We start from the raw sequence: 14,526 nt of genomic DNA on the forward strand, positions 1-14,526 counted from the left end.
GATACACAAACATGTTACACCCGAAAATTCGGTAAAAGAAATGAGACTATATAACTTGTAATGATCCTACAAATTACATAATAATAGCTCTAACGAACCTGTCGAGCCGATTGCTTTAACTAATGCAATTACGTTCCAAGAATTCCTTTTATTTTCACTGAGGGATGGTCAAATACAACAAAAATTTGCATAAACAAACTTACAGATACAAAATATTTAACTTCTTTGATTTTGCAGTTTTCTTTTGTTATTTATAGCAATTTTTTAGTTATTTTTTGCATTGTGTCTCCACTTGGGGTGATCAAAAGTGTTCCAAGAATTTTTTAACTACATATTTAAGTATTTTAGTCTTTTACACGATTTATGTTTACTTCGTTTGTGGTAAACACTTATTTAAATAAATGATTTTGTATTTAATTTATCTCCCAATTTCTTTTAGAATCTAAGATATTTATTTTTATCTGAGAAGCAAATATCTCCCGTGATATAAGATCAGCGAAGGATACTCGAATAGTACTTGTAGCTAGACCTAAATCGGCTCTGGTACAGTTATACTCTATCACGATTACGTAATTTGTAATTAGAAAATGTAAATTAATGCATCTAGTACTCTTCTGAACCCGTATTCACGTCTAGAGATAACTATCTGTTCTCACATTTACCATTGAAGCCATTTTATTTACTAGAAGTTGTGGCTGGTAGCAGCAGTCTCTTATCGACGTTATTTTAATCAGAAGAGACATATTCAATGGGAGCTCTTTATTTTTATGGATTGTATGGATTGTTTAAAAAATAAAAGAGTATCATTTAATTATGTCATCTGTCAGCTTGTTTGTGATTTGTCGAAACGCAACCAGTTTTACACAAGGAAAATACATTATTATTTATTGTTGTTTGATATTCGCCTAAATTGCCATGTTCTCTATTTGTATAAAAATAAGTTCTGATTAGATTTAAATTGTATTATTTAATTTCAAATACAAATTCATAAGTACGAGTAGTAAACGGGAATGTTGTTTTAATAATAATTATTCAATAAAAGTACTTACCTAAACAAAAATGAAATAAGTAAATGAGATGGGCAATGAACAGCAATCGAAGTCTAACGGCAAGTGCAGCATTCATTTCGATTGAGACAGTCTTATTATAAATTTGCCACGGGCCCGGGGGCCCTTAGGGCCCTTCAAATTCACATGCTACTTTTTTCCGAACCATTCAATCTGAAACAAGAGAAAGCGTGCTTTTATTAGTTTTTGTACGTATATAGATGCCTATATATAGAGATATTATTTATAAATATGTACATTCACGATGGCTATAGGTGCAAGGTAACTAATGCATCTACCAAAATTTATTGTCAATAAAAAAACTACATATTTCAAATAATGTAATAATACCCTAATTTTTATGGGTATTGATTAATCATGACATATAAATAGCTCGGCTATTTTTTAAAATGTAGATCTTTCTTTCTCTATCCTACATTTGATTTCTAGAGAATGGTCCCAATTTTCATTGACGTACCAAAGTAGGTGTAGCTTTCCCCCTTTTTTATTGATTGACCGTTTCACACTGATTAGTTCAAATTGCTCTTCCTTCTTAGAGATCATCATAAATTTTGTTTTCTGAATGATTAGTAAAAGTCCATATCTCTGACTTACTTCTGTGATTCCATTTATTAACTCCTGGTGGACTTTAGCCAGGGGAACTATCAGCGAACACCACCGTGTCGTCTGCGTATCTGATGTTATTAATACATTCTTTGTTAATTCGAATTACTTTTTTAACGTTTTGAAATCTGTTAAAAAAACTAGAAACAACGCAGAGGGCAATGAAATGGAAGAACGAAGATCAGGGATATCGTAGAAGAAATTACAAAAATGAAATGGTGCTGGGCCGCTCACATAGCCAGATATAATGATAACAGGTGGACACGGAGAATCTTAGAATGAAGACCACGGAGAACGACAGAGCAGTGGCAGGCAAAGCAATGGATTAGATTGGTACAAGAAAGAGAAAGATGGAAGGAATTGAGAAACAACTATATTCAAAAGTGGATGGAAAAAGGTTGACGAAGAAGAACCTATAATAACTACTGTGTTATTTCCTCCCTTTTTTAGTGGTTAAGTAATCTTTTATCGAGAACCTATTGATGAATGGAAATGATGATGTAGACCCGGAAACTGGTCGTTTACATATTTTAAAGTAAAGATAAAAAAATTAGATTTTGTTACGATCAATCAAGTATTTAGGTATTTACCGAAAGTCTGATTACAATTTATCATATTGACAGATGTACTTGGCGTCGATATATATATATATATATATATATATATATATATATATATATATATATATATATATATATATATATATATATAATATATATATATATATAGATATATATATATATATATATATATATATAATATATATATATATATAGATATATATATATATATATATATATATATATATATATATATATATATATATATATATATATATGAAGTAACAAGAAGTCCAGAGACCTCTCTCTGATAGTAAATTAGGTGAACCGCAAATTCAAAGCCTCTTACTAGAGACTTTTAACGACGCTAGAAGTACATTTTTACTTCAACATGCATCTACGATTCACCTTTGAAAATTACTATCTTTTTCGCTCTTTACGTAGAGAAAAACGTCTTTCTCTACGTAAAGAGCGAAAAAGATAGTAATTTTCAAAGGTGAATCGTAGATGCATGTTGAAGTAAAAATGTACTTCTAGCGTCGTTAAAAGTCTCTAGTAAGAGGCTTTGAATTTGCGGTTCACCTAATTTACTATCAGAGAGAGGTCTCTGGACTTCTTGTTACTTCGTATAGATGTCGCTGCTAGCGTACCTGGCTTGTTATTTTGGTTATAATAACCAAATACTAGACTGCATTTCATTTCAGTTGAACTTCCACAAGTGCTCCTGATGATGAGTTGAATAACTCGAAACACGTGTAGAGCAATGGTGGAGTTCCGATTGAAATGAAATGCAATCTTTTACTTTCACAAAACGTCTTTCTCTACGTAAAGAGCGAAAAAGATAGTAATTTTCAAAGGTGAATCGTAGATGCATGTTGAAGTAAAAATGTACTTCTAGCGTCGTTAAAAGTCTCTAGTAAGAGGCTTTGAATTTGCGGTTCACCTAATTTACTATCAGAGAGAGGTCTCTGGACTTCTTGTTACTTCGTATAGATGTCGCTGCTAGCGTACCTGGCTTGTTATTTTGGTTATAATAACCAAATACTAGACTGCATTTCATTTCAGTTGAACTTCCACAAGTGCTCCTGATGATGAGTTGAATAACTCGAAACACGTGTAGAGCAATGGTGGAGTTCCGATTGAAATGAAATGCAATCTTTTACTTTCATATATATATATATATATATATATATATATATATATATATATATATATATATATATATATATATATATATATATATATCACTAGTCACTTCACAGGAGTTAAGTGACTAGTGAGTGTAGTAGTGTCTGGGGTCTCGGGAGACTGAGACCTCGGGAGATTGAGCCCTGAATAAGACATCAGAGAGGAGGTCGAAACTGACCAATAAAACGGTTCAACTGGCTGCCTACGCCGATGATATTAATATTATGAGTAGAACATCAACAGGAGCACAGGAAGCATACGCAGAGTTAAAAACACAAACGAAAAGGCTAGGTCATATTTTAAAGTAAAGATAAAAAAATTAGATTTTGTTACGATCAATCAAGTATTTAGGTATTTACCGAAAGTCTGATTACAATTTATCATATTGACAGATGTACTTGGCGTCGATATATATATATATATATATATATATATATATATATATATATATATATATATATATATATATATATATATATATATATTATATATATATATATATATATATATATATATATATATAATATATATATATATATATATATATATATATATATATATATATATATATATAGATATATATATATATATATATATATATATATATATATATATATATATATATATATATATATCACTAGTCACTTCACAGGAGTTAAGTGACTAGTGAGTGTAGTAGTGTCTGGGGTCTCGGGAGACTGAGACCTCGGGAGATTGAGCCCTGAATAAGACATCAGAGAGGAGGTCGAAACTGACCAATAAAACGGTTCAACTGGCTGCCTACGCCGATGATATTAATATTATGAGTAGAACATCAACAGGAGCACAGGAAGCATACGCAGAGTTAAAAACACAAACGAAAAGGCTAGGTCATATTTTAAAGTAAAGATAAAAAAATTAGATTTTGTTACGATCAATCAAGTATTTAGGTATTTACCGAAAGTCTGATTACAATTTATCATATTGACAGATGTACTTGGCGTCGATATATATATATATATATATATATATATATATATATATATATATATATATATATAATATATAATATATATATATATATATATATATATATATATATAGATATATATATATATATATATATATATATATATATATATATATATATATATATATATATATATATATATATATATATATATATATATATATATATATATCACTAGTCACTTCACAGGAGTTAAGTGACTAGTGAGTGTAGTAGTGTCTGGGGTCTCGGAAGACTGAGACCTCGGGAGATTGAGCCCTGAATAAGACATCAGAGAGGAGGTCGAAACTGACCAATAAAACGGTTCAACTGGCTGCCTACGCCGATGATATTAATATTATGAGTAGAACATCAACAGGAGCACAGGAAGCATACGCAGAGTTAAAAACACAAACGAAAAGGCTAGGTCTGGAAATTAACACAGAAAAAACAAAAATAATGGTACAGACGAGAAGAAATATAATCCCACAAAACATTATGCATGAAGATGACATTGAAACGGTTGGAAAGTTTACATACCTGGGAGTAGAAATATATGCCGATGGAGCAGAGGATGGAGAAATACGAAAAAGGATAACGCAGGCAAACAAAGCTTATTTTGCCCTCTCCCATATATTTCGGTCTAAAAGTGTCCACCGAAATACAAAGATGAGAATCTATAAAACTTTAATTCGGCCAATAGCATGTTATGGCAGCGAAGCATGGGTCCTGAAAGAAACATCCAAAAACAAACTCGACACATTCGAAAGAAAAGTACTGAGGAGAATACTAGGACCTGTGAGGGAAAACGGAATCTTCAGAATTCGATATAACAACGAGCTCTATCAACTGTATAAGGAAACACCCCTGTCAGACTTCATTAGAATACAAAGATTGCAATGGGCCGGACATGTGATACGAATGGGAGAGGATAGGCTACCAAAACGAGCACTGAACGCCAGAATGCAGGGAAAGAGACCAGTTGGAAAGCCAAGAAAGCGCTGGGAAGACACAGTAAGCAGCGACGCACAAGCACTTTTAGGAGTCCGTGTATGGAGAAGAGCAGCCACAGACAGACAAGGGTGGAGGCAAAAAATAAAGGAGGCCAAGGCTCATTTTGGGCTGTAGTGCCGTAGAAGAAGAAGAGGAGGTCGAAAGCTTGGCCCAATGGATATCGACGCGGTTCAACCCGGAAGACTGGTGAGTTTAATATTAATTTTTATAATAGTATTAATCTTAGCTCTAGGTTTAATTGTACTAACCACGGAAATCTTTCCGAACATCTTATATGTATATATATATATATATATATATATATATATATATATATATATATATATATATATATATATATATATATATATATATATATATATATATATATATATATATTGTTGTGATATTATTAATTAACTATAATTTAATTAATCCAATTATTTAATTAATTAATTCACAAATTTATGCAGAGTCATACAAATCAATTACTATTAACAATTCTCAGGGTGCCTTTTTAATTTTACTTCAGTTAATCAGTTTACTTTATATATCTCTTCTAGTGGGTGCAGTATCTCCTAGTTGCTCATAATCGGGATAGAACAGGAAACGGAACTAACATTAAAACAACATAAATATGCACACAAATTATTATTTATTTTCAATAAGCAATACGATGAATATTAATAAATAACTTTTGTGGGCAATTATCTTTCCCAACAAACTCCTATACTCTAAATTTAATTTTAATTACAAACTATCTATTGATCTGTTTTATAATAATATCTACTAAAAAAAATGATCATATAAAAATATAATTTATTTACAAAAAAAATAACTCTTTGAAACTTGGAATCTTAGTTCGTATGCTTATATTTCATTTTATCTTTAGAATATCTTAAAATTTTCTTTCATTTAAATTATTTGACTGACCTTTATTTTTTTACACCAATGATGTCTCCTCTCGATCAAACCACAGTTCCTTCCTTGATTGATTATGTCCGGCTACCATCAAATCTTTCCCGTTCTCAGCATCGATCCAAACCGCATACCAGCAAACTACTCCTCCGAAAACACAAGCCCAAGCCTCTTTTGAACGGTACTCTTTATTCACAAATTCTCCTTTCTTTCTCAAACATAATAAATTTTTTCAATCTCTCCCAGACAACCTTCTCAACTCTCTCATTTCCACTATTCCTTTTTAACCAATCATAAGCATTCATCTTTCCCACTTATTTTCAATTTAGAAAATTTCCAACATGATATTTAAAACAAATAAACTACTTTCACTCAAATTACTTTTCAGAAACCATTAACAATTTTGCCTTTTTCAATAGAAATAAGTTTCCAAATTCTTGTTATCTCATATCTAAATCTAATTCTTATTTACTTTCGAAAAATGCCCACCGCAAAATACAATTACAAGTTTATCCCTAAATCTATAATTATACGGGTTCCATTGTCAGTTCACTATTCACTCAGTCTTTCACGGAAAAACTCGTTAGGGTCCCGTCACGGAACAATGTTTTCTCTTATTCTAACTATTACAAATAAGTACAGGGTTGTATTTTAACTTATATGCCCGCGGTATGTTAAAATAATAAAAAAAACTCTATTCTATTTCTGATCGATAAACTGATCCATAACAATATATATATATATATATATATATATATATATATATATATATATATATATATATATATATATATATATATATATATATATATATATATGGTATTCTGGCTGGTGTTTTAGATCCACTGGATTGATTAACTAAATGCAAAACTAATTTTGAAAGACTAAATTCTTTTTTGAGATTAAGCCATATTATATGAGATACATTCTTAAAAGACGAGTACTCACCAGTAAAAACGTCGATAAGTTTTGCTTTGATAATAATTGCCTTGCAGCCAACTGCTCCTGGTACAATTATTTTATTCGCTGCTTAATTGAATTAGAAATAAATTTCATATTCTCATCGAAATGCGGGCAGACTAATACTTTATAAATCTCCATGTTTACAATCTTATTAAGTGTACCAGTATTAAGCGGCTCATCATTTTTGTTTTATTTTTTAAGGTCACGGCTATTAAAACAGTTTTATTTTTATTATAGACCAGAGAAGTTAGCAAATAAAAAGCTGGTTGATACAGGTATCTGTGTCGGTGTGTCTACAAGGACTTTATAAAGTCCTCGTAGACACACCGTCTCAGGACTTGCAACTTCAACTTGGAGTCATATGTCGCCATGTTACCTAATCCAACGGTAACTTTAACATCATAAGTATTTATAAGATATAATGTCGAACAAATGTAACTAATTATTTGTTAACGGGTTTTTACCCATATATTTAGTGGCTACATTCATGTACTCCTAGACACCGATGATGGAATGATGTATTCCGAAAACGTTTGTCTAACACAGCCCGTTTGGGTTTTTAAATATATACCTTTTACAAAGGATTTTAATTAATTTTTTAATATATGGTATACAGCCAAATACAGGAACGTAGATTCCTTGTGGATAGAAACCAATAAAACTAAATGACGTAAATAAAACGGTAGCAATAACGACAATGGACAAGGAGACGATTGGGATTAAAAAAAAGAAAATTAAAACTAATTTGGGTACATGGAACGTAAGAGGCACTTATGAAACGGGAAAACTTAAAGAATTAATAAGAGAAAGAAAGAAATATGAAGTAGATATATTAGCTTTATAAGAAACAAAACAATTAGACACAGAAATAGTAGAAATAGATGATATAGTATTTTTTAAAAGTGCAGAGAGTAACAGATGGCTAGAAACAGGCTTTATCATACAGAAAAGATGGAAAATCAGAGTAATGAATTTCAAGCCGATATGAGATAGAATGTGCACAATCAGTTTATCAGAATAAATGTACATGCACCAATAGAAGACGCCACCGAAGAAGACAAAAATGCATAGTATGGGCAACTAGAGAGAGAATATGACAGACTACCAGCATTTGATATCAAAATAGTAATAAGAGACTGCAATGCTAAAGTGAGAAAAGGGGATATATATATATATATGAAAATATAACAGGAAAATACAGTAAACACGATGTATCAAATGATAACGGTCAAAGAATTATGGTTTTTGCAACAGAAAGACAAATGGTAATAAAAAGCACACCCCAACGCAGAAAAGATATACATAAAGGAACGTGGATTTCCCCGGATAAAAGGACAATAAATCAAATAGACCACATATTAATAGAGAAGAAGCACGCCCATAATATAATAAATATAAAAAGCATGAGAGGAACGAAATGTGACTCAGATCACTTTTTGGTAAGAGCAGGTTATAAAATGAATGCTAATATAAAGAAAGACAATCAAAGGGACAAAGAAATCAAAAAACAATTTAACACAGCAATACTAAAAGATAATACGACACAGAAGAGGTACGAACAACGAATATCCAGCAGAGAACACCAGTAAAGAAACATTAATTAAAAGTACTAGAAAACAAAAAACAAAAGAATGGTATGATGAGGAATTCCAAAAAATAGCAGAAAAAATTAGAAAAATAAGAATAAAAAACTTAAAAAATAATAGTTACATTGGCAAACAAGAATATAGAGAATTGAGGAGAATTATGAAGAGAACATGCAGAAATAAAAAAAGAAAATACAACTAGGAAAAACTCAAAGTGATAGAGGAAAAATACCAAAAAAAAGGGAATAGGATCCTTTTACCAGAAAACAAGAAAAATGGAAAGGGGATATCAGAAACACAACCCATATATGAAAAATGACTTCTTCTTCTTAAAGTTCCATCTCCTATCGGAGGTTGGATATCATAACGGCTATGGTCACTTTGTTGGCTGCTGCTCTGAAAAGTTGTAGTGAACTACAGTTAAACCATTCTCTAAGGTTCTTCAGCCAGGAGATGCTTCTTGCCAGGTGTCTTCTTCTCAGCAGCTCATATTTTTCTCCTCTGGTTATGTGACCCAAACATTCTAGTTTTCTTCTTTTTATGCTGTTCATAATTTCTAACTCCTTATTTAGACGTCGTAGTACCTCAGCATTGGTAATCCTTTGAACCCACTGAATTTTTAATATTCTTCTGTAACACCACATTTCGAACGCTTCTATTTTTTTTATGTGTTGTTTTTTCAATGTCCAAGCTTCCATTCCGTATAGTAAGATAGAAAATATGTAACATCTTAGAGCCCTCAATCTGAGATGCAACTGAAGGTCTCTGTTGGTAAGCATTGTCTTCATTTTCACAAATGCTTGCCTTGCAGTTTCAATTCGGACTTTGATTTCTCTGCTTTGGTCATTTTTGTCATCAACCCAGGTTCCCAGATATTTATATGTCTCTACTTTTTCTATTTGGGTTTGCTCTATAATTAATCTTTCATTTCTATGTTGCGTTTTTGAGACAATCATAAATTTAGTTTTTCTCTTATTTATTTTTAGTTCGTATCTAATGCAATAGTCGTTAATTCTATTTACCAATTCTTGTAGCGATTCCAGGGTGTCTGCCATTATAACGGTGTCATCAGCGAATCTTATGTTATTTACTATTCTTCCATTTACAGAGATTCTATCACCCAGATCCGCTATCGCTTCCTGGAATATGGCTTCACTGTACACGTTAAACAGTAATGGTGACAGAACACAGCCCTGTCTTACTCCTCTCTTTATATCTATATTTTCGGACATTTGTTCTTCTATCTTTATATTGGCCTTTTGATTTCAATACAGATTGATAATGATTCGTAAGTCTCGTCTGTCTATATCTTTGTTTCTCAGTACTTCTATTAGTTTTTCATGTCGGACCCTGTCGAATTCTTCTTCTTCTACGGCACTACAGCCCAAAATGAGCCTTGGCCTCCTTTATTTTTTGCCTCCACCCTTGTCTGTCTGTGGCTGCTCTTCTCCATACACGGACTCCTAAAAGTGCTTGTGCGTCGCTGCTTACTGTGTCTTCCCAGCGCTTTCTTGGCTTTCCAACTGGTCTCTTTCCCTGCATTCTGGCGTTCAGTGCTCGTTTTGGTAGCCTATCCTCTCCCATTCGTATCACATGTCCGGCCCATTGCAATCTTTGTATTCTAATGAAGTCTGACAGGGGTGTTTCCTTATACAGTTGATAGAGCTCGTTGTTATATCGAATTCTGAAGATTCCGTTTTCCCTCACAGGTCCTAGTATTCTCCTCAGTACTTTTCTTTCGAATGTGTCGAGTTTGTTTTTGGATGTTTCTTTCAGGACCCATGCTTCGCTGCCATAACATGCTATTGGCCGAATTAAAGTTTTATAGATTCTCATCTTTGTATTTCGGTGGACACTTTTAGACCGAAATATATGGGAGAGGGCAAAATAAGCTTTGTTTGCCTGCGTTATCCTTTTTCGTATTTCTCCATCCTCTGCTCCATCGGCATATATTTCTACCCATTCGTACCCATTTCATCTTCCATATCTACTTGTGTTCCAAGTAGGGTCTGAAAATAATGCTTCCAGGTTTCTGTGACTTTCTGTTGGTCACTGATTATTTGCCCACTTTCATCTTTGCATAGGCTTGTTTGAGGTTTATATCCACTTTTTATCTTTTTTAGGTATTCGTAAGCTCCTCTAGTTTCGTTTTTTTTGAAATTTTGTTCCATTTCTTCTATTTGTCCATTTTCATAAGCTCTCTTTTTGTTTCTGCATATCTTGTCTGCTTTCCGTCTTGCGACTTCAAATGATGTTCGTCTTTCCCGTGTTCTTCTTGTTATGTACATTTTGTGCGCTTCGTTTCTTTCTTCTATCGCTTGCCTGCACTCGTCATCAAACCATGTTCCTCTTCCCTTCTTTTTCTTGTTTCCCACGGTGGACGCTGCTGCTGTCAGCACTGCTGTTTTGATATTATTCCATTTGCTCTCTATGGAGTGCAGTTCTTGTGTCCTTAGCTCATTTGTGACTTCTTGCTCGAACTTCTCTCTACATTCCTGAGTCTTCAGTTTTTCCAGGTCTAGTTTGTTTGTTCTTTGTTGTCTTTCGTTTCTTTCTCTGTTAACTCTGCACCTAAATTTGGTTTGCAGTAAAAGATGGTCTGATCCACAGCATGCTCCTCGTCGTGTTCTCACATCAGAGATACTACTGGCTGCCCTTTTGTCTATCATCACATGGTCAATTTGATTGGTTGTGGTTCCATCTGGTGAGATCCACGTCATTTTGTGTATGTCTTTATGTGGGAAGCATGTGGAGCTTATAACCATGTTTTTACTGGTGGCAAAATTTATCAAAAACTCCCCATTCTCGCTTGTTTCATTGTGCAGTGAGTGTTTTCCTGTTGTGCCATAGAACTGCGGTTCCTTGCCTATTTTGGCATTCATATCACCCATTATAACCTTAATGTCATTTTTTGGCGCGTTGTCCTGTCGAATGCCTTCTCGAAGTCAATGAAACAGGAATAAATATCTAGGTTCATATCTAAGCATCTTTGAGAGAGGACATTAAAAGCAAACAATGCCTCTCTCGTTCCCAGTCCCTTGCGGAACCCAAACTGAGTATCATCCATATCATCTTCTAGTTTTCTATATAATCTTCCATGAATCACCTTTAGAAATAATTTGAGGGTATGGCTTATTAGTGATATTGTCCTATAGTCTGAACAATCTTTGGCATATACTGTTTTTGGTATTGCTACAAAGGTGGACACCAACCATTCCTGTGGGATTTTTCCAGTTTTATATACTTCATTAAATAGGTCCAGAAGTACAGGTAGAGTTTCATCGTCTAGACATTTCAGTAGTTCCGCAGGTATTTCGTCTGGACCTACAGATTTTTGCGTTTCGTATTGCTTGTTCGATTTCCTCTATTATGATCTCTGGCCCCGTTTCGCTGTCGATTTCTTCCGGTTCTTGTCGATTATCCTCAAACAGATCTGTTATGTATGTCTTCCATTTTTTTAATTTCTATAATGATTTTTCCATTTGCGACATTCAGAAGGGCATCTTTCTTTTTTCTCAGTGTATTTGTCATTTCCTTTATTTTCTTATGCATGTTAAAGCTATCATACTGTTTAGCATATGCCTCTATTTCACTGCATTGATTAGCAAGCCAGGTGGATTTGGCCTCTTTTATTTTCTTTCCTATCAATCTCTGTAGTTCCTTGTATTTTGCTTTACTCCTGCCTTTATGTTTCCTTCTTTCCTCCATTAGATCTAAGATTTCTGAAGTCATCCATCTCTGTTTTTTTCTTATTTTTGTCTGCAGTAGCTTTTCTCCTGCCTTTATTAAAGTTTCCTGTACCATGTTCCATTTGTCATTAACATCTGTTGTTTTTATCACGTCTTGTTTGATTTTCTTTAAGTTATCATTTATTTCTTGTTTTAAGCTCTGACGTATAGGTTCTTCTTTTATCTTTGAGACATCAAAGCGTGGTATATTTGTTTGTTTTTGGATCTTCTTCAATTTTATCTGCATTACGCCTACTAATGGATTATGGTCTGAATTTATGGTCTGAAAAATGACTAAGAAATATTAATAAATGAACCTGAGGTAATAATGAGAAATTGGCAAACTTACTTTACACAACTTCTAAACAAAAACAACGAAGAAAGGGGAACAATCCAGGAAATTGAAGTAGGTCATATATTAATAGAAACACCTACGAGGGAAGAAATAGAAAATGCAATAAGAGGACTAAAAACAATAAAAGCCCAGGAATAACAGGCGGAAATGATAAAGGCAGGAGGAAAAAGACTACACAAGGAGATACATAGTCTAATAAAAAGTATATGGGAAACACAAAGAATGCCAGGAGAATGGGCCAGGACAAGGATATGCCCTATACATGAAAAAGGAGACAAAATTTCAACATCCTCATCATCACTTTTACCAATTATTCTCCCAACATAGTACATATCTTTTTGTTTTACAGTCCCAAATTTAACCAGAAAAAATCTTCAATTTTCAATTCACTCCTGTCAAAATTTTGCTGTGGTTCTTCTAATACTGTATCCTCAAAGTATTTGCAATTTTCATCATCAGTTGTGTCTTCTCATTCTTCTCATTTTCAAAAAGTACTTTTCTTTTCATAGATTCAGTACGTTCAGCATTAGAGTTGATGATTTTTTTTATTGATCTGTTTTTCTGCCAGGAGAAGCTTTTCTAGGGTATCAGTTATTATTCTGCTTTTCCCCTTTTCTCTTGGTTTCTTGGAGCTAGTATTGAGTTTCGATTTTGGATATCCTCGTATCTCCTCAGGACTTAAATAACAGCCAGGCTGTTGAGAGGGCATAGGCGTAGAGTTTTGGCAGCTTGATGTTGATGGAGTGTCCATTGATTGCTGAAAGTTTTCACTTGTAATTTGGGGAGATGAGGGTGGTTTTTCAGATTCTAAAGTTTATTTATTTATTTATTTATTAAAACTTACAAACACCACCTAGGTAGTAATTACATGTAAGAGTGCTCATTACTTGGTATAAAAATATACACATAAAAACTACAATATACACACAAGTACAAAATAAAAACACAGAAAGTAAAACACATTAAAAAAAAGACAAAAGTTAATAAAATTTTAAAATTCAGTCCATTACGTATCTATTCATAATATTTTTTAATATCCCTTACACTACAGGTAAAGAGGTCTATATCACAGATCTTTATTAACTCATTACACTGATATTGCATATAGTTTATTATTGCACAAGAGTTATATGGACTACAAGAAAATAGGTCATTACTGTTTACCCTTAGGTTGACCTTTGGCACATGAAACGTAATAAAGTTGATCAAACCACATGTCTTTGCACAACACAATGCATGTTTCTTCTTTGTTCTAATGACTGCAAGCCAAATATTTAAAGTAACTCTTTTGATGGCGTAAGGTGAGTATACACATTGTATTTCTTAAGGTATAAATATCTTAGAAATCTTTTTTGTACCTTTTCTATATGATTAATATGAACTTTGGCTTCAGGAGTCCATACCACTGATGCATATTCCAAGTTTGGTCTGACTAAAGCGTTATATAGTCTAATGGTTGTGTTTATACTAAAGTGTTTAAAATTTCTTATTACAAATCCCAATATTTTGTAGGCCTTATTAACAATATTTATATAGTGTTCATTAAATTTCATGTTAGCCTGTAAGTATATTCCCAG

The 14,526-nt window shown here is 32.8% G+C and overlaps 1 protein-coding gene across 1 annotated transcript in view; it reads right to left on the minus strand.

Moving 5' to 3' along the window:
• Fs (Follistatin) overlaps positions 1-14,526 on the minus strand; it is a 278,287-nt gene that overhangs the window by 163,769 nt on the left and 99,992 nt on the right. The window contains exon 2 of the mRNA XM_072539803.1: positions 1,050-1,220. Coding sequence (XP_072395904.1) covers positions 1,050-1,125 — 76 coding nt within the window. The 5' untranslated portion in view covers positions 1,126-1,220. The remainder of the gene's footprint in view (positions 1-1,049; positions 1,221-14,526) is intronic.

This window comes from Diabrotica undecimpunctata, chromosome 8 (assembly GCF_040954645.1).
Source record: "Diabrotica undecimpunctata isolate CICGRU chromosome 8, icDiaUnde3, whole genome shotgun sequence".
Lineage (NCBI taxonomy): Eukaryota > Metazoa > Arthropoda > Insecta > Coleoptera > Chrysomelidae > Diabrotica > Diabrotica undecimpunctata.